The 22,920-nt window shown below is 43.9% G+C and overlaps 1 protein-coding gene across 4 annotated transcripts in view; it reads left to right on the plus strand.

The window, feature by feature from the left end:
- The window catches only part of LOC137521172 (chloride channel CLIC-like protein 1), a 46,006-nt gene extending 25,356 nt beyond the window's left edge, over positions 1-20,650 (plus strand). For 3 of the 4 annotated variants that reach the window (XM_068240092.1, XM_068240090.1, XM_068240091.1), the window contains 5 exons: positions 4,939-5,032; positions 6,644-6,741; positions 7,246-7,392; positions 12,173-12,342; positions 19,890-20,650. In XM_068240092.1, coding sequence (XP_068096193.1) covers positions 4,939-5,032; positions 6,644-6,741; positions 7,246-7,392; positions 12,173-12,342; positions 19,890-19,941 — 561 coding nt within the window. In that variant the 3' untranslated portion in view covers positions 19,942-20,650. The remainder of the gene's footprint in view (positions 1-4,938; positions 5,033-6,643; positions 6,742-7,245; positions 7,393-12,172; positions 12,343-19,889) is intronic. The other variant, XM_068240093.1, reaches the window with a different exon arrangement.
- The last annotated feature ends 2,270 nt before the right edge of the window (positions 20,651-22,920 follow it).

Genomic DNA, 22,920 nt, shown 5'->3' on the forward strand with positions numbered 1-22,920 from the left:
CTGGACACCCACGGCTTTTTGAGAGAAAGTACCTTCCCACCTGTAAGGTGTGTCTCTTGTAGACAGATGATATGAGGACTTAATTTTTTCAGGTGGTCAAATACTAGTCTTCGTTTTATGTTGTTATTGAGACCCCTGACATTCCAAGAAATTATACGTAAATTAGCCATAGTCAAGGTGAAAACATATCGTGGAGGCACCAGCGATTACATGAGCAACCATATCATTGTGTCTGAGTGTGTTACAAAGTGTGGACCATGCACCCTTCCCTTTTTTACCCCAACCAACAAGCCCCTTAACCCCTAACCCACCCCACTCCCTGCCCCAAACACCAGGAAGTATCATTCCCCGAACTTACTGAACACGGGTAAGAATTGTGGCCAGCCCTCCCGACCCGCGTACAGAAGGATATTAACAGTGCTTAGAGTCATGCAAACTAAATGTGTTATTGTTAATTACAATGTGCTGCCTAGGAACCTTGTGGAGCCTTATATATCATATTATATGCCCTACATGGAGGGTATGATGGGAGAAATGCATTATACATTTGCTTTTAACCAGAAATTACTGTATTATTAACAGCGGCAGAGAGCCACCCGATGAAAAAGTACTCAAAAACATTACAAGTGTCTTCTGGTGGCTGCACTGCGACTGACAGCGAGAAATGAACAAATAATGAATTTACAACTGCAGTAGCAAAAAACAAACTGAACAGAGGAGCATACCACTCCATATCGTTGAATGATAAAAGTGCCGCTTTAAGGATAGGACCCGAGCTGGTGAATCCAAAAAGAGCACAGTCCTAGTTCCTAAGCTTGTTATAGAATCAGAACAACATGGTAGCTTGTCTAATCAGTTAGCAAACCCTTGTGCGTCCATCCATTGTGAGACCTCAGTTGGAGCAAAGAAAAAATGGGCTTTGCCATTATGCAGAACTTTCAATTTAGCTGGAAATAGCATGCTGTACTGCAGCTGCTTGTCGCGCAGCCTTTTCTTGACATGAATAAAAGTGGCTCTCTTTTTTTGTACTTCTAGGGAAAAGTCCTGGTAAATAGAAACTTTGGTCCCGTCAATAAATAAATCCGGCTGGTTTTTGGCCGCTCTCAAGATTTCAAACTTATCCCTGTAATTAAGGAATTTCATGACTATCGGGCGTGGTGAGGCCCCGGGTTTAGGTGAACCGCCAGGAACTCTGTGGGCCCGCTCGATGATGAATACCTGAGAAGGCCGAAGATCAGGGAGCGATTCTTTAAACCATGCTTCAAAAAAGGATTCTGGACAAGAGCCCTCAGCTTTTTCTGGAACCCCAACCAGCCTGAGATTGCATCGGCGTGCCCTGTTTTCAAGGTCATCTAGTTTGGCAGAGTTATCTTGCGAAGTAGAAGACACCCCTTGCATGTGTTGTTGTAAAGGGGCTACAGTATCCTCTAGGTCTGAGACTCTGCGTTCAACTGCAGTTGTGCGGTCTTTGACCTTAGACAAGTCATGTTTGACAAAAGATAGATCGGCTTGTATGGAGTCTAGCCTGCTGGTCACTGATAGCTGTAAGGCTACTATCGCTGCCATGATTTCTGCCCTTGTAGGTTCCTCTGCTGTGTCAGTGTTTTTAACTGGGGAGACGGATTCCGGAGAGACAGGGTTGTTTCCGTTTTGTTCCCTCTCTGTCACCGGGGAGGGAGGGATAGCATGTTGCGATTCTCCTGTTGTAAGGGCCGCTGGATCAGCATGATGTATTTGGGCTACAGTCATCCCACCCTCAGGACTATAGTTCCCTTTCTGGGGCTTCCCTCGGGAGGGGAGAGGAGTGTTCGTGGCCTTGGCCTTATCCGAGAGGCCGGCCGCGGCCTGCGGCTGATGATGTGAGCCGAGGCCTGTATTAGGTGCATGAGCTGGGCTGTGGTTGCCGCTCTGTGCTCTTGGGGATGCTGGGTCTGAGGCAGGAGTGACATGCGCCTTACCGGGAGGAGAGGTCCCCGCCGTGACCGTGAGCTGCCGCTGCCTGCGGGACTGTGAGCTTCCAGCCGCTCCCCCACTGATCCTTTCAGCCGCCTGGCCGCCGGCGCCATCTTGGGAAGCTCCGTGGGCGAATCTCGCCAGCCGCTCCGCCGGTCCGTCAGGTCTCTGGGTGTCCGATTTCCCCATCTTGTGAGGCCCCGGTGTTCCCCTCTGTCGTAGGGACCACGGGAGATCAGGAGGTGCGCACTTAGAAAGCAGGATTGCTGCAGTTTTCGGCGGTGTCAGGAGAGCTGGAGAAGTCTGCGTCCTCACAGCTCCATGGCTAGCCACGCCCCAGACTTTCATATATTTTAGATTCATTACACACAACTGAAAGTAGTTCAAGCCTTTTATTGTTTTAATATTGATGATTTTGGCATACAGCTCATGAAAACCCAAAATTCCTATCTCAAAAAATTAGCATATTTCATCCGACCAATAAAAGAAAAGTGTTTTTAAAACAAAAAAAGTCAACCTTCAAATAATTATGTTCAGTTATGCACTCAATACTTGGTCGGGAATCCTTTTGCAGAAATGACTGCTTCAATGCGGCGTGGCATGGAGGCAATCAGCCTGTGGCACTGCTCAGGTGTTATGGAGGCCCAGGATACTTCAATAGCGGCCTTAAGCTCATCCAGAGTGTTGGGTCTTGCGTCTCTCAACTTTCTCTTCACAATATCGCACAGATTCTCTATGGGGTTCAGGTCAGGAGAGTTGGCAGGCCAATTGAGCACAGTAATACCCTGGTCAGTAAACCATTTACCAGTGGTTTTGGCACTGTGAGCAGGTGCCAGGTCGTGCTGAAAAATGAAATCTTCATCTCCATAAAGCTTTTCAGCAGATGGAAGCATGAAGTGCTCCAAAATCTCCAGATAGCTAGCTGCATTGACCCTGCCCGTGATAAAAAGCAGTGGACCAACACCAGCAGCTGACATGGCACCCCAGACCATCACTGACTGGGTACTTGACACTGGACTGCAGGCATTTTGGCATTTCCCTCTCCCCAGTCTTCCTCCAGACTCTGGCACCTTGATTTCCGAATGACATGCAAAAGTTGCTTTCATCTGAAAGTACTTTGGACCACTGAGCAACAGTCCAGTGCTGCTTCTCTGTAGCCCAGGTCAGGCGCTTCTGGCGCTGTTTCTGGTTCAAAAGTGGCTTGACCTGGGGAATGCGGCACCTGTAGCCCATTTCCTGCACACGCCTGTACACGGTGGCTCTGGATGTTTCTACTCCAGACTCAGTCCACTGCTTCTGCAGGTCCCCCAAGGTCTGGAATCGGTCTTTCTCCACAATCTTCCTCAGCGTCCGGTCACCTCTTCTCGTTGTGCAGCGTTTTCTGCCACACTTTTTCCTTCCCACAGACTTCCCACTGAGGTGCCTTGATACAGCACTCTGGGAACAGCCTATTCGTTCAAAAATTTTCTTTCTGTGTCTGCTTGAGGGTGTCAATGATGGCCTTCTGGACAGCAGTCAGGTCGGCAGTCTTACCCATGATTGCGGTTTTGAGTAATGAACCAGGCTGGGAGTTTTCAAAAGCCTCAGGAATCTTTTGCAGGTGTTTAGAGTTAATTCGTTGATTCAGATGATTAGGTTAATAGCTTGTTTAGAGAACCTTTTCATAATATGCTAATTTTTTGAGATAGGAATTTTGGGTTTTCATGAGCTGTATGCCAAAATCATCAATATTAAAACAATAAAAGGCTTGAACTACTTTCAGTTGTGTGTAATGAATCTAAAATATATGAAAGTCTAATGTTTATCAGTACATTACAGAAAATAATAAACTTTATCACAATATGCTAATTTTTTTAGAAGGACCTGTATAGTACTCGGACTCCTTGACATGGATGAGCTTATGGAATATGCTGTCTTGAAGTATTACACAGCAGTGTAGAAGTTTGTGATGTTGCATTGTGGAGTGCAATACATTTTCGAAGCATTATGTGCTACTGGTGATTAAAGTTTTGCCAGACACTGAGCACAATATTGTAAGCATGATATTGTGACTCTGGGCAAGCACTGTTCTCTTTGGCTCACTGAGGAAGACTCTGATATGCATGTAATTGACGGCTTGTTGTAATCACTGATGGATTGCCATTATGACTTGCCTTTGTAGGTAGATTCTGCCTGCTAGATCATTTTCAATTCATAATTTTTGAGGTAGGTCACGAGCTGAAAAAGTGTGGACACCTTTGATTTAGAGCCTCTTCCTTCAGTTTTGGCTACACTTGTTAGAGCTAGAGGGAGTCATGGTGGCCACACTTGTTATCTGACCAGGGGTGTAACTACAGGGGAGCAGCCCCTGCAGGGGGGCCAGAGCTGTCAGGAGCCACAACTACTACTTCACTCCCTCTGATAAAGGGGTCCATCCTTCAGATACGGTGTTTTTGTGGACTTGTGATGGATATGAAGATGATGATGTCCACACTTGTTTTCTGACCCTTGCAAGATGGATAGGCAAGGGAAACTTGGGGGTGAACATTTGGGGCCTCATCAAAGTTTTGTTGGGGGGGGGGGGCAATGAGTCATAGCTGCAGTTGTTTTCATAAATGTCAATTACAATTTACATCTGCAAAACCTAAGTGCATTGCCCAGAGCTTGCAGTTTATAGTTGGGTCTCCTGTTCTAACCAAGATATAACCTCATAGTGGCTTTTGTCACGGTGCCACCTGGGCTCTGTTTCCTCTTCATTGTTCTTCACTTCCATCCTAAATTCTCTCTACTGAAGATTATCAGAGCCCAAACCTAAAAATAATCATGTTAACATAAAAGGTTTATTTGGAAGTCTTCTGTGGGAGTTTAGTAGTGGATATTTGCACCAAGTCACACTTGTTTGATCTATGATGATGCCCTGTTTATGCTTATTAGACACTGGATAATGAAACTAGTCCGTATACTGATGCTGAGTCTCTACTAAACCTCTGCTGTCATTCTTATCAGGTTGCCTTTGCTGAACAACAAGCTGAGCTGACAAAAATGAAGACCTCTGATGAAGCCTGTGGCAGGGAGAGGACTTGGCTGGATGGCCTGTTTGGTATAGAATTTAGTATACTGGACAGAACGCAATGAACACAAACACATTGTTAGAGACACATTAAACCGTGTTACCTCTAAAGGTGGTCAATGAAATGCTGCTAATTCAGTCTTGCATGCTGATTTAATGCAAATTGTAATTGGATTTCCTTCTGATACATGTACACATTGAAGTGTGCTTAAAATACAAACCTGTTACATTGTTAAAAAAAAAAAAAAAAAAAAAAAGGTACTCATCCATCGCATGTATGTACACTGTTTTTGTTTTAGGCTTCATACGCACGCTACATGGTTCTCCCATCTAACGTGTGTACCGCAGCCCTGATCCATCGCTGAGGACCCTTTCACACTAGGAGCTGATTCGTCCGGTTTGACCGATCGCTCCTAGGATGTGGTAAGTGGAGTAAAATGAAAGTCTATTGACTTTCATGTTACTTTTCACATTCGACAAAGCGTTCCAGAGTGTTATGGTGTAACGCTTCTGGGAGCTTTTAATCCTACGACGTAGGCGGTTTCTGGTACATTAGAACTAGCGTCGCTGATCAGCATCACACTGCAACTTCCCGACACACTGTGATTCATAACGCGTGCATGAAATCTGGTTCCTGCATGCGTTGGGTAATATGAAAAGAGCCCTCAAAGATCCAGAGTGTTCGATCGTCCCAGGCATACTGAGGCTGAGCCCACCGTTCAACACCCTACCATGCCCACTCCATTGTGTGTTACGCTATTATCCCTCTGCCTCCCTCTATTGCAACAGAACATGTTGCCAGCCTGCAGCACTCTGCCCTGAACTGCCGCCTGAGGGTTCCAAGTCCTGATCACCTAAGTGGCAGTCCTCATACGTGTGTAAGAGGCTTGCATTCTGAGAACATCTGGCCTTCCCTGCTCCTTATATCTTCCATAGTGAATTTACAAACCGGGGGTGTGGAGGACAGAGAAAGGTGGAGGATTTACAAAGGCATAAGAAAGTTTAGCCGCTCATGTGAGTACACAGTGTTTTGCTAGAGTGGAGCAGGGGCGTTGCTAGGATTCAGAGATCCGGTGCACTTTGGGGCACTACAGCTGGAAAGTGGTTGTGGCCATGCACCAAAATGTGGGTGTGGTCATGGTTGAAGCCAAATGTACATAAACTTAACAGCAGTCTAAATAGCACAAGTAGTTACAGATAAAACCAGATTAGTGCAGTTCCACCCCAGAGTTAAATACAAAATTCACATGAATAAATACGGGGCTTTAAATGAACAATTATAGTCTTAATTCTTCTTATAGATATCTTCACAATTGCGGACACACGGATAGACACAGTTTTCAGATTTCCAAATCACAACAAACGACTGCCTGACACGTGTTTCACGATCAAAGACTGCTTCTTCAGAGGCATACAGTATACATGTACATCACATGTCGACCCTTGTATAGCATGAGACCGCAATCTGTAGAGACATGAAGACAAATCTCGTGGACAAGTCCCAAACGCCACAGCCGACTCAGAGTGCCTCGTGCCACTCAGAGTGGGAAATGATAGAAATGTATGCATTTGTTTGTTGCTGCAAGGTTGTGCTTCTAACTTTTTTTTTTTTTTTTTTTTTTTTAAATGCTCCTTTTGTAGGATGGTTTAAGAGTTCTTCATCTTTCCAGAATGATCCATGTGAGGAATACTACAAGTCTTTGACAATCAATCCAGTGCTTCAGGTTGCCCCCATTAAGGTGAACTGGGATTTCTACTTAATCATTAAAACAGTAGTTTGTTCCAGGCTAAGCAGATGTAATGGTTTTATGAATAGCTTGTACATCATAGACTGCACCCCCAAGCTATGTGCGAACGGAGAACAGTTGTGTTGTGTGTACCTGTGTCCCCTGATATTAGTGACCTATTCAGTACTCCGCCAGCTGGATATTTGGCTGAGTGCTATTATAGTTCTGATCTGAGCACACGTTCTGCTCGTGTTCCCTCTTCATAGGACACATTATGCTCACTTTTGTTCACAGAATTTGAATGTGAGCAACATGTGAGTTGATAAACTGAAGCTCCACTCCTCAGCAGAGCACATACTGGAAGCATGTATATGTAGCAAAGTAGTATGTGTTGGTAGCATGCCCATAAGCATAGTTACCTCTTCTGGCTCCGGCCACAGTCCTCACAACTCTGAATGTCTCACTTTCATTCTGTAGTATTAGTACTAATGGGTCTATTCTGTCTCTCTGCCACAGGCTTTGTCTTTCACCATCGCAGACATTCCAACAGAAGCTATGAAGCACTTGTGTAAGGGAATTGGGGAGTCCTTGCAGGCTTTGTTAGCAAAGGTGCCATATTTCTACCAGCCTGCAGTGCTTATGATTATAGCTCTTGCCCTGTTTGTAAGTATATTGCTGTTTTCCACATGTATAGTAGATGGCATTTGTTATCTTCTACACAGAGTTGTATGATTGAAGAGTTACCAGGACAAGCCTCAGTGTTAGCATAAAAGGTTCTTCCATCAATGATACTTGAGGAAATCTCCTGTAGACACCCAGCGCTCAAACAAACCAAACTAGGTCACCACATATGATTGAAACACTGTTGGTGTCTAATCCAATGGGAAGCTATTTATTAACCTCTTGACGGCCAGCTAACGCCGATTGGCGTAAACTGGTTGTCTGTGGGTTTCCATGGAAACGCCCACTTGTTCGAGCGGCCGTTCCATGTCAGTTCACGGAGGGTGTCTCCGTGAACTGCCTGCGATCCTCCGATCGCGGCTCGCAGGCGAAATGTAAACATGCGGGTGAGAAATCCCCGGTGTTTACACTGCACGGCGCTGCAGCAGCGCCGTAAAGGAGATCGGCGATCCCCGGCCTCTGATAGGCCGGGGATCGCCGCCGTCTGATAGGCTGAAGCCTATCAGAGGCGGTACAGGACGTATCGCCGTCCTGTACCGCCTACAGAGCCAGGGAGAGGGAGGGGGAATAGCGCCGCGGAGGGGGGCTTTGAGGAGCCCCCCCGCAAGGCACAGCAGAGCGGCGGCGATCAGACCCCCCCAGCAGGACATCCCCCTAGTGGGGAAAAAAGGGGGGGGGGAAGTCTGATCGCCCTGCTGTAATGACGATCTGTGCTGGGGGCTGAAGAGCCCACCCAGCACAGATCAATAGGAAACCATTTGGTCGGCAAGTGGTTAAGTAAAACAAATCATAAAAACACACATTGTGGGTCCTGTGCAACAGAGACCCAGAAAAAACTAAATTGCCTTGGGGCACAACAAGTGCCAGCATACCAAAAGGTGAATCCTTTTTGAGATGTTCACTCTCTAGTCCTGACCGCTTTTGGCTCTATGCCGTCATCGGAGGTCACTAGAGAGTGAGCTAAAAGTGGGCATATATAGGATACCTTACCGAATGTGAAAATTGTCTGGCTTTGCCCAAAGATGATGCAAGCTACTGCACCTGCCATAGTGACTGGCTGAATGGAGTCATGTGGGCAGACTAGAGAGGATTATGGGGGCTGTATTGCTTCACAGACTCGCCCACTGATGGGCTCATATGGGTCATGAGGAATGGGAAATGTAGTGCAATACCAAATGAAAAACATTGTAATAGAACAGGCTTTCTCAACCAGGGTTCCTTGAGTACTTTGCAGGGGTTCTTTGGCATTTTCCTCCATCGTGGGGGAAGTATAATAGAGCACATTATAATGGAGAATACTGTAAAAATAAGCGCCAAATTGTACTAAATGAGAGGCACTGTAAAAGGGGGAAGAGAAATAAACAGCCTTGTCTACTTTTAAAGACCTCGCCTCCTGCCAAATAAATGCAGAGGTTCCCCAAGATCAAGAAATTGTTTGCAGGTATTCCTTGAGATCCAAAAGTTATTTGCAGGGTTCCACCACAGTATAAAGGTTGAGGAAGGCTGTATTAGAATGTTTAACTGTCTGTTGCAAAGAGCCAATATAACTGAGAGTGGCTGAAGCATACACATTATTAGCAAATGCAATTCAACTTCACATTACAGCCATAAATATTGAAGTAAAAAATAAATACCGTATATCAAAATACTTCTGAACAGCAGAAATGGATGAATGCATAAATAAATGAATAAAATGAGGCACATAAGTATCATTAAAGCAGCATGCAATAAAAATATTTGCACATACAATGCAAATGGCTCATGGGTGAAAATAGTAGTACCTTCATCATAGAAAAAAATATACCCTGCGGTGTTATCGACATATTGAAGGCCACATGTCCACTTAAAGAGGAACACCAGTGAAAATAATGAAAAAAGTGCTTAACTTTTTACAATAATTATTTTATAAATTATTTAATCAGTATTTGCCCATTGTAAAATCTTTCCTTTCCCTGATTTACATACTGACATTTATCACATGGACATCTTTACTGCTGGCAGGTGATGTCTGTGGAAAGAGATGATGCATTTTTGGCAGCTGGAAACAGCTGTTATTTCCCACAATGCAACAAGGCTCCCACAGTGTGATATCAGCACCCTGGTGCTGACATCACACTGTGGGAGGGGTTTCACCACAAAATCAGCCATACAGAGTCCCCTGATGATCCGTTTGAGAGAGTTCTCAAAGTAAAGGGGGTATCGGCTACTAATTGGGATGAAGTTCAATCCTTGATTATGTTTCTCTTTAAGTAGATATACAACGTATGTGCTATTACAGTTATAGAATGTATCAATTTTGTATTCTTACCCAGTGATTCTACTAGTAAGCCTCCCGTCTACTAGGGTTGGTAGTACGGTGTCTGCAGCTGAAACATCTCTTAGGCCTTGTTTACATTGCGTTCCGTCCGCATGTCCAACCGCGTTGGCCGGTTTTTGAAGGATTTTTTTTTTCCGATTCTCGGCGATTATCTGTGCACTGTATTCTTATTTAAACCACTTTTCTAAGCTGTTTTGCCGAGCGAGGAAGTGTCAGGACGTGAACTCTATGATCCGGAAAATAATAAATACAATGTATGTATTCTTAAAAAACGTGAACGCAACGCAATCGCTGCACCAAGCGATTTTGTGAGCATTTGCGTTTTTTCCTATACCTTCCATTTAGGCAAAAATGGCTCAGGCACCGCTTTTCTGACCGGAACGCGGATGGAAAGCTACAATCTGAACTACACCATAGAGAAGCATGGTGTAGCCGCTTTCCGGGCTTTTCAGAAAAACGTCTGCGCTTAAATTTGGCCAAAAACGCCTCTAGTGTGAACGAGTCCTCACAGCTACATGTCCCTATTTCTTGTTTTTGTTTTGCAGCAGGGCCTGAATTTCCTGCACTGTTAGGTGATTCTGCAGGTTCAGCGCCCTCCTTAAAGAGGAACTCCAGTGAAAATAATTTAATATAAAAAGGTGCTTAATTTTTACAATAATTATGTATACATGATTTAGTCAGAGTTTGCTCATTGTAAAATCTTTCCTCTCCCAGATTCACATTCTGACATGTATTACATGGTGACATTGTTACTGTGGGCAGATTATGTAGCTGTTCTGGCTTTAACAGACAGCTATAAACAGCCATTTCCTGTGTGTGTCATTGTTACATTGTGGCAGTTTGCCCAGAGTACCGTACGGTACCAGAGCCTCTTGTGGGAGGGGTTTCAGCACAAAATCAGTCATACAGCGCCCCCTGATGGTCTGTTTGTGAAAATCATTATATTTTTCATGTAAAAGTGGGTATCAGCTACTGATTGGGATAAAGTTCAATTCTTGGTCGGAGTTTCTCTTTAAGGTCACCCGAGATTCAGCAGTTAGTAAGGGGTTCAGGTGACAAAGGCCAGTGTTTCTTTACTAGTCTGTTAGCTTGTCGTGTTGCAGACTGTAATCGTTTATGAAAGACACTTGAAAGTCCTGTGTTTTCAGTATCAGTCCTTGTACTACAGAGGATTTCATTTCTATCCCTCCCCAAAACCTCATTACTTTTGGTCAGCATGGCCTCTCGTTCATAACAAAATCTATTAATAGGTTTTTCAGGTTGAGTAACATAGATTGTTCCTGTCAGTACTTTTAAAGAAAGGGCTATTTTCTTTAAAAGCACTGACAGGAACCGCTTTATTCCCTTTGATAGCTGCCCTCATTCGAACAGGCTCAAAGCCATACCTACCGGCTAGTGTTTTGTACCAACAGAGAGGACTATTTTACCCAGTCGGAAGTTTGTGACTGCATTGGCCTCAATTCACTAAGCCTTATCAAACACTTTATCAAAAGTTTGATTTATCGCTAAAACGTTCAAGAAATCTAACGCCTTAGTTAATTCAAAATTAGATTTTACTCATGAGGTAAATTATCAAACGTTTGATAAAGTGTTAGATAAAGCTTAGTGAATTGAGGCCATTGTGGCTGAACACTGGTCATCGGCGATTGGGCTGTTGTATGTGTATGTTGCTGCTCTCCCCTGCTGTTCAGCTAGGCTGCGATTGGGCCTGCATGCTCTGTGGATATACCACTATAATCTATCTGGAAACTAAAGTAGCTTGTTACCTAATAATGGTCAGCTGTGTAATAATACCCTTTGGATATGCAGGTGACCTAATAATACTTGCCCTGGAACATTGGTTTCGATTTCATATGCTGCATAGTGCATGAAAACAGTTTGGGAAATTGGAACTAGACACTCCCTTTGCGTTTGAGCATATGTGTTTACTTGTGTGATCCCTGTGGGAAGATTAGACTTTATGTTGTGTATATGATGGTTATTTACATATTTGGTATATTTCTTTCCTGTATGACATTAATACTATTAGTATTGCTGATTTATAATTATCCCTGAGCCCGAGACCTGCATTGTTTCATCCTTTTTGCATACTATCATTATGCAGTTCCATGGTCAGGGCTTTTTAATAATTACTTATTATGTTGTTTACTTAATTGTTATAATAGGTATTTCCACTCTTTCTTTATTGTAGCTAGCGATTATTCTTTAGTTGAATTATTGAATCTAATCATATCTGTGCTACATATGCTGGTTGATAGTAATCTATAAATACATTCTCAGAATATCTTTACTTAATCAAGAATAATAATAGCTCTGTGTCTGTAACCTCATGTGTAGGTGATCTCTCTACCATTGGAACTCATGACATAATCTAAGCTGACTCCACATAATCAGGTTACTGAGGCCTGTCATCTCATTTGATCACTGTTTTGTTGGTTTTGACAGGTCTGCTGCTGTTGGATTGTCGGCCTAATTGGTAAAAACCGTAGAGTTCAAGATGGAGGGGAGAGATGTCGGCTTCAGCACACCTGTGATCCAGGCCACGGCATGCAAGATAGAAAAGTAATTCAATCTAACAAAAAACGATTAATTATGGAAATATTCAACATCAGAAGGTTTAAATTGTAGAGTACTTAATGTCATTAGTTTGATCTTATTGACTCAGGCCTGCTGAACTTGTAACAGTTCACATTACTAAAGAGCAACACACGCCATGCTGAGAGTGAACTTCCCCACCTTAAATGCTGGAATTCCCTCCTTGCATGTAATGTATCTTAGGGCCAGTGCACACCAAAAAGCACTAGCATAATCGCAAACGCTCAGCGCTTTTTGAAGTGACTTTTCTAGGCATGTGCCTAGCGATTTTCTAATCATGCCTAGCAATTTTTGGAGCGTTTTGGTGCAGCGTTTATTTTTTTTTTGTTACAGTAGAGCTGTAACTGAACAGCTTCTGTAACAAAAACGCTTAGAAAATCGCTTTGATCTAGCGCTTTTCAGAGCGATTTTCCACTTTTCTGTACTTAACATTGAGACTGAATCGCCTCAGAAATGCTGCAGGACTTGCGTTTGGGAGAAAATCGCATCGCTCTGGTGTGCTTCATCCCATTCATATACATTAGCCAAGCGCTTTTCAAAGTGCTCAGTAGCAATCTTGGTGTGCACCAGCCCTCACTCAGCAGCTTATTGAAGACTATAATCATGCAAGCACATCCCACTGTCCCAGCATGCTCCATAGGCATATACAGCTACACTTACCTGAGCTGAATGTATACATCACCGGCCAATAATGCCTTTATATCAAACTGCCTCTTGTAGTCTGTTCATGTATATAACTTACAGTATATACTGATTTGGGATGAGATGCTAACAATTCTGAGCTGATGCAGCTCAGGTTATGACATTTTGAGTGGTCCATATTTACGCTGCATGAAATTTGCACCAACTCAGAATCTTAGCTTTATCTTTTACTTTTCCTACCTGTATGAAATAGCAATGTACCTTCTCCAAACAGAGGGTATTTGCAGTTTAGCAAGTAGGAACTCGGATCATGCATCGCCTGCTCAGCGAGTGAATATGCAAATCATTTCTTTATGTCCCTGAAAAGCTGGACACAAATGGAGCCCTCAACTGGTGAGGGTAATAAACTCAGAATTCCTACAACAATACATTTTACAAAAGGTTTTAAAGGCCAACTCCAGATTATTCCCGGAATTGTGCTGTAGTGTGCACAGAGATGTATATGTAAACACAGGTTTAACCCTGTATGTGCTTCCAGCAAACCAGGAAGTAACAGTTCTGCAGCATCTCTGAGGAGATCTGTAAACCGTACCAAAGAAACATTTTTCTGTGAAGGATATTGGGCTTGATTCATCAAGCTGCACTGCTACAGCAGCACAGCTTAAAGAGACTCCGTAACAAAAATTGCATCCTGTTTTTTATCATCCTACAAGTTCCAAAAGCTATTCTAATGTGTTCTGCCTTACTGCAGCACGTTCTACTATCACCATCTCTGTAATAAATCAACTTATCTCTCTCTTGTCAGACTTGTCAGCCTGTGTCTGGAAGGCTGCCAAGTTCTTCAGTGTTGTGGTTCTGTGATGCATCTCCCCCCTCCAGGCCCCTCTCTGCACACTGCCTGTGTATTATTTAGATTAGGGCAGCTTCTCTCTTATCTTTTACAAGCTGGATAAATCCTCCTCTGAGCTGGCTGGGCTTTCACATACTGAGGAATTACATACAGGCAGAGCTGTCTGCACTCTGCAGGAAGAAACAGCCTGACACTTCAGTGGAAGATAGCTGCAGGGGGAAAGAAACACACAAATGATCTCTTGAGATTCAAAAGGAAGGGTGTATACAGCCTGCTTGTGTATGGATGTATTTTCTATGTGTGGACATACTGTACATCAACCTACTTCCTGTTTTGGTGGCCATTTTGTTTGTTTATAAACAAACTTTTTAAAACTGTTTTTAACCACTTTTAATGCGGCGAGGAGCGGCGAAATTGTGACAAAGGGTAATAGGAGATGTCCCCTAACGCACTGGTATGTTTACTTTTGTGCGATTTTAACAATACAGATTCTCTTTAAGGCTAGGTCCTCACTTGTCCATTGCAGATCGGATCTGTTTGAAACTGATCAGTTTTTGTAAACAATTTTTTTTCTCTCCGTTTTAACTGGTTCAGCACCGCAGTGCCGAAAATCTCATGCATCCGAGCAACGTTCACCTCCCATTCATTCGCCTATAACTTTATTGCTACTTATCACAATGAATTGATCTATATCTTGTTTTTTCCGCCACTAATTAGGCTTTCTTGGGTAGTACATTTTGCTAAGAATTATTTTTTTCTAAATCCATTTTAACAGGAAGATTAAGAAAGAAATGAAAAAAAATCATTATTTCTCAGTTTTTGGCCATTATAGTTTGAAATTTAATATACGCTACCGTAATTAAAACCCATGTATTTTATTTGCCCATCTGTCCTGGTTATTACACCGTTTAAACGATGTCCCTATCACAATTTATGGTGCCGATATTTCATTTAGAAATAAAGGTGCATTTTTTTCAATTTGCGTCCATCACTATTTTATAAGCCTATAATTTTAAATAATATAATAACATACTCTCTTGACATGCTTATTTAAAAAGTTTAGACCCTTGGGTAACTATTTTTTTTTTTTTTTTTTTTTTTTAATAAAAAATGTATGTGGGTAATTTTTTGGTGTGGGAGGGAAACTGCCTATTTTAAATGTAAAATAGTATAATTGTTTATTTTAAAATGTATGTTGGTGCAGTTTACTATTTGGCCACAGTGAAAAAAGTCCTGGATGCGAACGGTCTCGCATCCAGGAACTTAAATGCAGGGGAGTTGTTTCCTGGGGGCAGAAATACCACGCTCTCTGGATAGAAAGCGTCGGTATTTCTCCGGGGAAGTTAGATCGGTGAATGGGAATTATATTCCCATTCACTGATCGGGGGGCTAGCCGCGGGCGGCGGGTGCGCGCGCCCGATCGCGCGCACCACGCAGGGAAAGCTGCTGTGCCTTTCTGGACGAGAAAGCTCGTCCAGAAAGGCCGAACTGGTTAAGAGAAAATGGCTTTTTTTGCAGCTACATTTCCAGTCTGTGGAAATGCGGGTAACTTACTTCCTTGCGTTCCACCTCTCGCCGTCACTTCCTGCAATGCTGCCCTCTGTACTTCATTGGGCGGTATTGCAGGAAGTGACGGCGACACCACCCCCCCCCCCCCCCGTCCCCCCTTCCCCCTTTTCTGCCTGCTACCCCCTCCAGCATGGCGGCCCCCCTCCCATGGGACACATCTGTGTCAAAAGATGCCTGTGAGAGGGGGATCCGTTTTGCCATTGCTTTTCACTACCCCTCCGTGTATTCGGGTCCGAGAAAATGTTGCAAATCCAGACTATCCGTTCAGGTTTTCAAAACGGATCCCCCTGAACCGGATGTTTTTTGTTTAAGTGAAGGCGGCTACTATTTTTAACATTGGTATCTGTGGCTCCAGTTTTGATCTGAGCTAAAAACCGGAGCCACGGATACGTTTTTAGAACAAGTGTGAACCTACGCTGAGGATCGCAGGCTCAGTGTATGCTCTGCTGCAGTAGTGCATAGTGTGCGCTGGTAACTTGCGCTCGCACCTTCTAAGTAATGGCTGCTGCACTGAATCCTCCCTGAGCTCCGGCTGGTCTAGTGGCTTTAAATTGCTGATCCCCGCACTTTGATTGGCCCAGTAGGCTGCCTGTCAGTGTGCGCTGAGCTTGCGCTCCTCTCATTAAGCTGCGCTGCTTTAGCAAATGAATCAAGCCCATTATGCTGTTTCTTCTTTTAGAGCAGAGAGGAAGTCCTGGGTTTAGGTTCGCTTTAATAACCAGTAAGGCCCCATTCAGACTATGTGCGTTCCTAGCCGTTTTTACAGAATGCATACGGGCAGACTTTGCGCATAGAAACGGCTACTAATGTTTTCTAATAGCCTCGTTCACATGTATGCGTATGACACTCATACGTTTCTCATCCGCATTGCTGCACGCAGTTCTGTGCGTCACGCACAGAAGCGGAGACAATGAAAGTCGATGTGTATAAAAAACACGTACTATTGCGTTTTTAGCGTAAGTTTCCCTCTGCGTTTCCCATAATTCTTTTCTAATTCTTTTCCGTTTCCTGTGTGACGTGTGTGCAAAACACAACAGAAAACTCATTTGAACGCAAGAAAAACGCATACAAACGCATGCTTTTTTCAACTTGCTAAAAACAAGGAACACCAAGAGCCCCAATAGTGTAATATGTACTGGTAAATGGTTACTAGATAGAGTAAATATTAATACTCACAAACCAGGGTTACCATTAGGCAACCACTGTAAAGGCAGGTGGGGAGATTTTCCTGACCCCACTCAGGAATAAGAAGTCGCTCTCTGTAGATGAGAAAAAAGGGGGTTCAACCCTCCACCCAGGGTGGACTCAATATTATGCAGGAGAACAGAGGCGCCAAAAGGATAAAAGGAAGCTAAATGAGCTTAAAAACCAAATTCTTGGTAACTAGAGGAGGTAGTGGTGGACTTACCTCCTCCAAGTAGACACACAACGACTGTAGTAAACACGGTCAATATATTTTATTTATGAACTCCAAATATGCAACACGTTTCGCAGGTTTGATCCCGCTTCATCAGGCAATAACAACTGAGCAAATAGCATATGTGGTCAGTAGAAGAGCCAGGCACCTCTGCACACCTCTGCACAGTTAAAACACTGACAAGCACTCCTGTGTTTGTACGGTCCCTCTGATGCACATGCTCATGCATTCCTTTAACATGGAATGACTTCTAGTAGCAGCACTCATTCATGAAAACAAAAAAAGAAAAAAAAAATATTAAAGTGACAGTGTCACCCTTAAATAATAATAGGGTTTATTTCCTCCCAAGTAAAACATGGACTTTGGCCTAACTAATTAACCCCTTGTGTCACCTATACTTAGACCTAAGATTAGTGAACACCTATAATGGCTGCCGCCCCGTAGCGATCAGATGCAAATGACCCAACACTGTACAATGCATCGCTGTGCTGTTGCCAAGTAATGTATCTGTACATCACTGGGGTCCCCAAACTGGGCCATAGCGATCGAATCCAATCGCTACAGACGGCAATGTTACACCACATTTCCAACTATTGATGAAATATGACATTTCCGGTCTCATTTTAACCGGAAAAAGACAAGTAACATATGTTGAGATGTTTTATAACTGTGGCACTTGTCTTGTGAAGGGTGAAATATGAAAAATTAATGTATTTTTTGCACTCACGCCTAGTTTTCCCCCATAGAAAGACTATAAAATTATACAGTATAATTCTTGAAAACAAATACTACCCAAAAAAAGCTTTGATTGTCCTGAAAAAAAAAACTACGTGTATCACTTTGATTGCATAAGTAATAAAAAAAAGTTATTGCTGTATCGATAGTGACAGCTGAAATGCCAAAATTGTCAGGAATCCTAAAGGGGGGAAAAACACAGAATGCGAAGTGGTTAAAGTGATCCGGAGCGTGGGATCAAAAGGAGATACTTACCTGAAGAGAGGTAAGCCTCAGAATCCTATTAAGGCTTTCCTTAGTGCTCCAATGTCGCGTACGTTAAAAAAGGGCGCCGAGAAAAAAGGGCGCAGGGTTTTAAAAGATAATCATGAATAACGTTTAAAAAAAAATTGTGTTATATTTCGTTTAAAAATAACGTTTTATAAAGTTATAAATCATTAAGCGCTTTGAGTCCCCAGGGAGAAAAGCGCTATATAAATATTATTGTTATTGTTATTAAATAATGTGTATAAAATCGGCTATTTTAAAAACGTTAATCTTCCCTGTTCAAAAATTGAAATTTATAATAACGTTTTATAAAACATTAATAAGAATTTTACTAAAGCTATACCTAACCCTACTCTCACACAGAACCCTCCCTGTACCTACCCCTAACCCCTAGACCCCCCAGTTGGTGCCTAACCCTAAGACCCCCCCCCCCCTGTTGGTGCCTAAACCTAAGACCCCCCCTGGTGGTGCCTAACCCTAAGACCCCCCCTGGTGGTGCCTAACCCTAAGACCCCCCCTGGTGGTGCCTAAACCTAAGACCCCCCTGTTGGTGCCTAAACCTAAGACCCCCCTGGTGGTGCCTAACCCTAAGACCCCCCTGTAATAAGCATTAATAACGTTTTAAAAAAATATGGTGCGGTTTTTCGTTTAAAAATGTAAAAAAAAAAAAAAAAATTGTACGGTTTTTCGTTTAAAAGTAATGTTTAAAAAATTATAAATCATTAAATAATGTGTAATCATGAGAAACAGTTATAAAACATTAAAAGTCTCCGGGCGCCGCTTTTAAAACATTATTTTTCTCCGGCGCCCTTTTTTCCTGTTGGGCGCCGATTAAACGATATTTATTATGGGAGTGAATGGCAGCGCCCTTTTTGTCCACCTGCCTCATGCGCTCAAATTTCCTGCTTCCTCCAATGTCCCCGTCACTGAGCGCTCCTCCTGTTACAAGCACAGCCACACATACACAGTAGCACAGCTGCTCGTACACGAGCCTCTCCAACTTGCTGCGCATGTGTGAGCGGGATCATGCGGCTACTGCGCAGCCACGTTGCAGGAAAAGGAGCTGTGTGGCCCCGATATTATTAGCGGCAATGCCTAGTCACTAATTTCCGGGGGGGGGGCTCAGGGATGGGGGACACCAGAATACCGAAGAAAGCCTCAATAGGAGAGGCTTCCCTCTCTTTAGGTAAGTATCTCATGATGTACCTGAGCTTCAGCCCAGGTACACTTTCATGTTGGTTTTGGATAGAGTGGGATGAGGTTAAATGTCTAGGGAATTTTATAGTTACGGTATGTCTTACTTTTCAGTGTCACCTGCAGAGGGCAGTATTCAGAGACAGTGCTGTAAAAACCCAGAAGAAATTCTAACTCCATTCCAGTCTAAAAACTGAAACGAAATGTATGAAACTGATTTGGGTGAAGATTCACCCAAACATCATGTTCCTTATTTGAGGAACCCTGATTTGTAATGGCTGTTTTAGGGAAACCTGTAGATGCCACAGTAGCCGAATATGATCAGTAATACTCATTATGCATGTTTTATATTGTGACCCTAAATGGCGGAGGAGCTGGTCTGGTACGCCAGCAACCGATGCAAAATTCAGATTAGCAGAGAGGATAATGGGAAAACCCTTCCCGCACTTGATTTCATTCACAACACCAGACAGCGTGCCAGAGCAATGAGGATTGCCAATGATGCCTCACACCCAGGCCATCAGTTCTTTAGTTGGCTCCAATCAGGCCTAAGGTTCAGGGCCATCTCCACCAGGACTTCAAGCCACAAGAACACTTTTCCCCCCTCTGCTGTAAAACTCTTGAACTCACTCCATGTCCCGCTTTTCCCTGCAGTCCTCTCCCCCTCTCCCTTTACTCTCTAGGCCGCAGCCACTGTTCTTGCCATCAGCGTTAATGCTATGAATGTTGTTGTGTTATCGTTTTATCACTACCACTGTTACAGCTCTTGTTTTCCTGCAATCTCCATTATTCTGTAACCTGTTTATATGCTCTGTTACCAAAAGCAATTCCAGGCTTGACCAAGTCGTGCTTGGTGAAATAATTCTGATTCTAAATTGTCTTTATTTTTGTAGAATCTGCCTCAGTGTACAGGAGGAAATGTGTGCCAGTGTGAGAGCCCCATAGGAGGGGAAAAAGGACAGAACTTGAAGGGGACAAAGTGCCTTTAGGAGAAACACCATGATGACTACGTCAAAGGGAGGATTTCCCTGTAAAAGATCTACTTTGAGCAGCTTTTTGCACATGCCATTCATTGCTCTTGGGGCAGCAGCCAACAAACACTTGAAAGAAGAATCTGTGGGATCATAAATGCAGCAGAGAGAATCTCTCACAGTGAATGTATGGGTAAAGCATGATTCTGGAGTACTGTATTAGAATACTGTAATTTACATACATAACAAACTGCTCATTTTACACAATCATGACAAATCATGCTTTAAAACTGCTTTGACTCAAAAGACTTATCTGTATGGAAGACGACGTGGTCTGTACAGAAAACTATGTGGTTGGATGTTTTACCCTGTGGAATAAGTTGGCCATCTTATTGGTGTCTTGTGGGATGTTCTGTGAAACCCCTTCATGCTGGACTGTACAAAGATCTCGCATTTCAAGCTTGCCTTCACCATTCTGCTCACCGCCCTGTTACTAAGGTGCTTATCATTTTGGCTTGCATGCACTTTGTATGCTTGGATTAGGTTTACAGTGATCGGTATGTTGCATTCCGTGTAGCTGCTGGAACACTACGCAACAGATTGTGAAAGCAGTGCTGCACGTTACCCGTGTGTTGGATCGTATACAGTGAAGCATAGTCAATGAAAAGTATGGTTCTCTGCCATTGTGTGTTTTTTTTTCCATAACGCACTGAATGCAGTGGGTTACCATGCCACACTCCATCACACTGTGAATGAAGCATCAGTGATGCATTGGCGTACGAGAGGAATGGGCGCAGGAGACTTGGGTGCAGGATACAGCCGGTGTATGGCTGATCCTGCTGCTGCACAAGTCTCGGCCGTGTTAAATACTATTCCCCCTCCAGGCCGCCATGGATGGTGGGGAATGAAATAATTTGGCTTCCAGCAATTGCTGGAAGCCAAATTATTGTGTTTTAAAAGTAACTTCAGCTCCATCTTCTGACGGCACTGAAGTTACTCCCTGTGTGCCCAAGTCTCCTGCGCTGGATTCACTGTGTTCGGGTACATTGCAGTCAGCGGCCATAATGCACTGATGAGAATATGGCCTCAACGTAATGAAAATTGGCAGGCAGTGGCCTAAGGGCCCGTTTACACTGCACGCGTTTCCAGCCGCGTTTTGGAAATGCGTGCAGGTGGCCGATACGCACGACATCAGACATTGCATAGAGTGCAATGTCTGATGTTCACACTGCATGCGTTCCGGACCTGTGCGGTCCGGGAACGCATGCTGCACGCAGATTTTGCTAAAACGCGTGGCTGTCCCATTCACTTTTCAGTGATGGGATCAGCCACGCAACGCACACAAACGCGGATGGCCATGCGTTCGTACGCGTTGCAGTCCGCACGCGTTCCGCACGCATGGCCATCCGCATTTGTGATCTGAACGGGCCCTTATGCTTGGTAATTGAGATGCTTATTGTGAGCCCCTCAGTGGGGCAGTTAAGTGACAAGACAATCTACTCGCTGTACAGCGCTGCGGAAGATGTCGGCACTACATAAATAATAGTCATAATGCTTAGAATTCAGAATTGCTGCAAATTTTTTTTCAGCTTGGTAATTAATCAGCAGCTGTTGCATTTGATCAGATTCATGATATACATGCATAAAATTTATATCCACACAGAAATATTAGCACCTCATTTCCCATTTCTAGTGGCTGTAGCCAGTTTCCAAGCAGTATTAGGCCTAGAACCCACTAGGAATTGATGCAACACTGAATGCAGCGATTTTTTTTTTTTTTTTTTTTTTTTTTTTGTGTTTCCCAGGGCTTGGATTAGCGTATTTTAATAAACTTTATTATATTTATCGGGTGTTGGGATATCTGGCTTCCCTCCATAGTACCACCTCCTAAAGAAAGAGGTCATAGGTGCTTCTTTAGGACCAATCATAGAAGTGCCTGTGACCTCTTCCTTTAGGGGAAGGGCTATGGACAGAAGCAGGAAACCTGGACAGCAGGTAAAAATCATCACTCTCCCCTTCCAAAGCTTTAAATAGCAATTTTGCAGCACTTGTATACTAAGCATTGAGCGCTCAAAATTCTACATGTCCTGCAATTACCCCTAATTAACACTTTTTTGGATTTTTTTTTGCAAGCCCAAAACACTGCCAAAATCACCCTAGTGGTGTCAGCCCTGAGTCCTTGGACAAGACTCCCTAATGCTCTATGGAGGGCTGCTGTGTGTTCCCTAGGTGGCGGCAGCTCATAAGTGTAAAAACACTATACGGACAGATTTCCTTGAGGGCCCATTCACACTTGGGTGGTGAGTGGCTGATTCCTGCTAATCGCCGAAGCAGTAACGCAATTGTTATCCTATGGCAGTGATCCCACTGCTGCGATTGACGCTGTTTCGCGATTACCAGCAGTTGCAAAATGTATTACCTGCAGCATTTTTTCCAGTAACCTCCAGGACAGGTCCACCCTGAGACGACATAGGCTCCTCCCAGGAACAGGAAACGTCCACGTAGAGTACTCTATAAATTTTAAACTGACACCCACAACTCCAGTTGACGTTTCCTGTTCCAGGAAAGCAAGGGTGCTCTATGCCGCTCGCCGGTCCTTCAGATCAGGTGTGTCTGGGACTAGGTTGGCGGTGTATCAGGGGGACCTGCCTGGAGGTGGTTTTGGATCCCTAGAGAGAAGATGGAGGTACCTGTCTTCGGCGCTCCTATGGCTACCCGAGTTGAGGTGGATCTAAGAGGAGCAAGCAGCGTCCGTGATTCACTAGAAGGCAGAGGCCGTTGGCGCGCTGGAGTGGTGTGAGGGCTGTCTCTGAGCTTCCGGAGGGTTGGCTGGATTTGCCCTCAATGGCGGCTTCCGTATAGGAACTTCCGCCCTTACATGACGTCACTTCCGGTCGGCGCGGTGAAGAGACGTCGGAACTCTGCAGGGCTCGGCAGTTTGTTTGTTGAGCGG

Source organism: Hyperolius riggenbachi, chromosome 6 (genome assembly GCF_040937935.1).
Source record: "Hyperolius riggenbachi isolate aHypRig1 chromosome 6, aHypRig1.pri, whole genome shotgun sequence".
Taxonomy (NCBI): Eukaryota; Metazoa; Chordata; class Amphibia; order Anura; family Hyperoliidae; genus Hyperolius; species Hyperolius riggenbachi.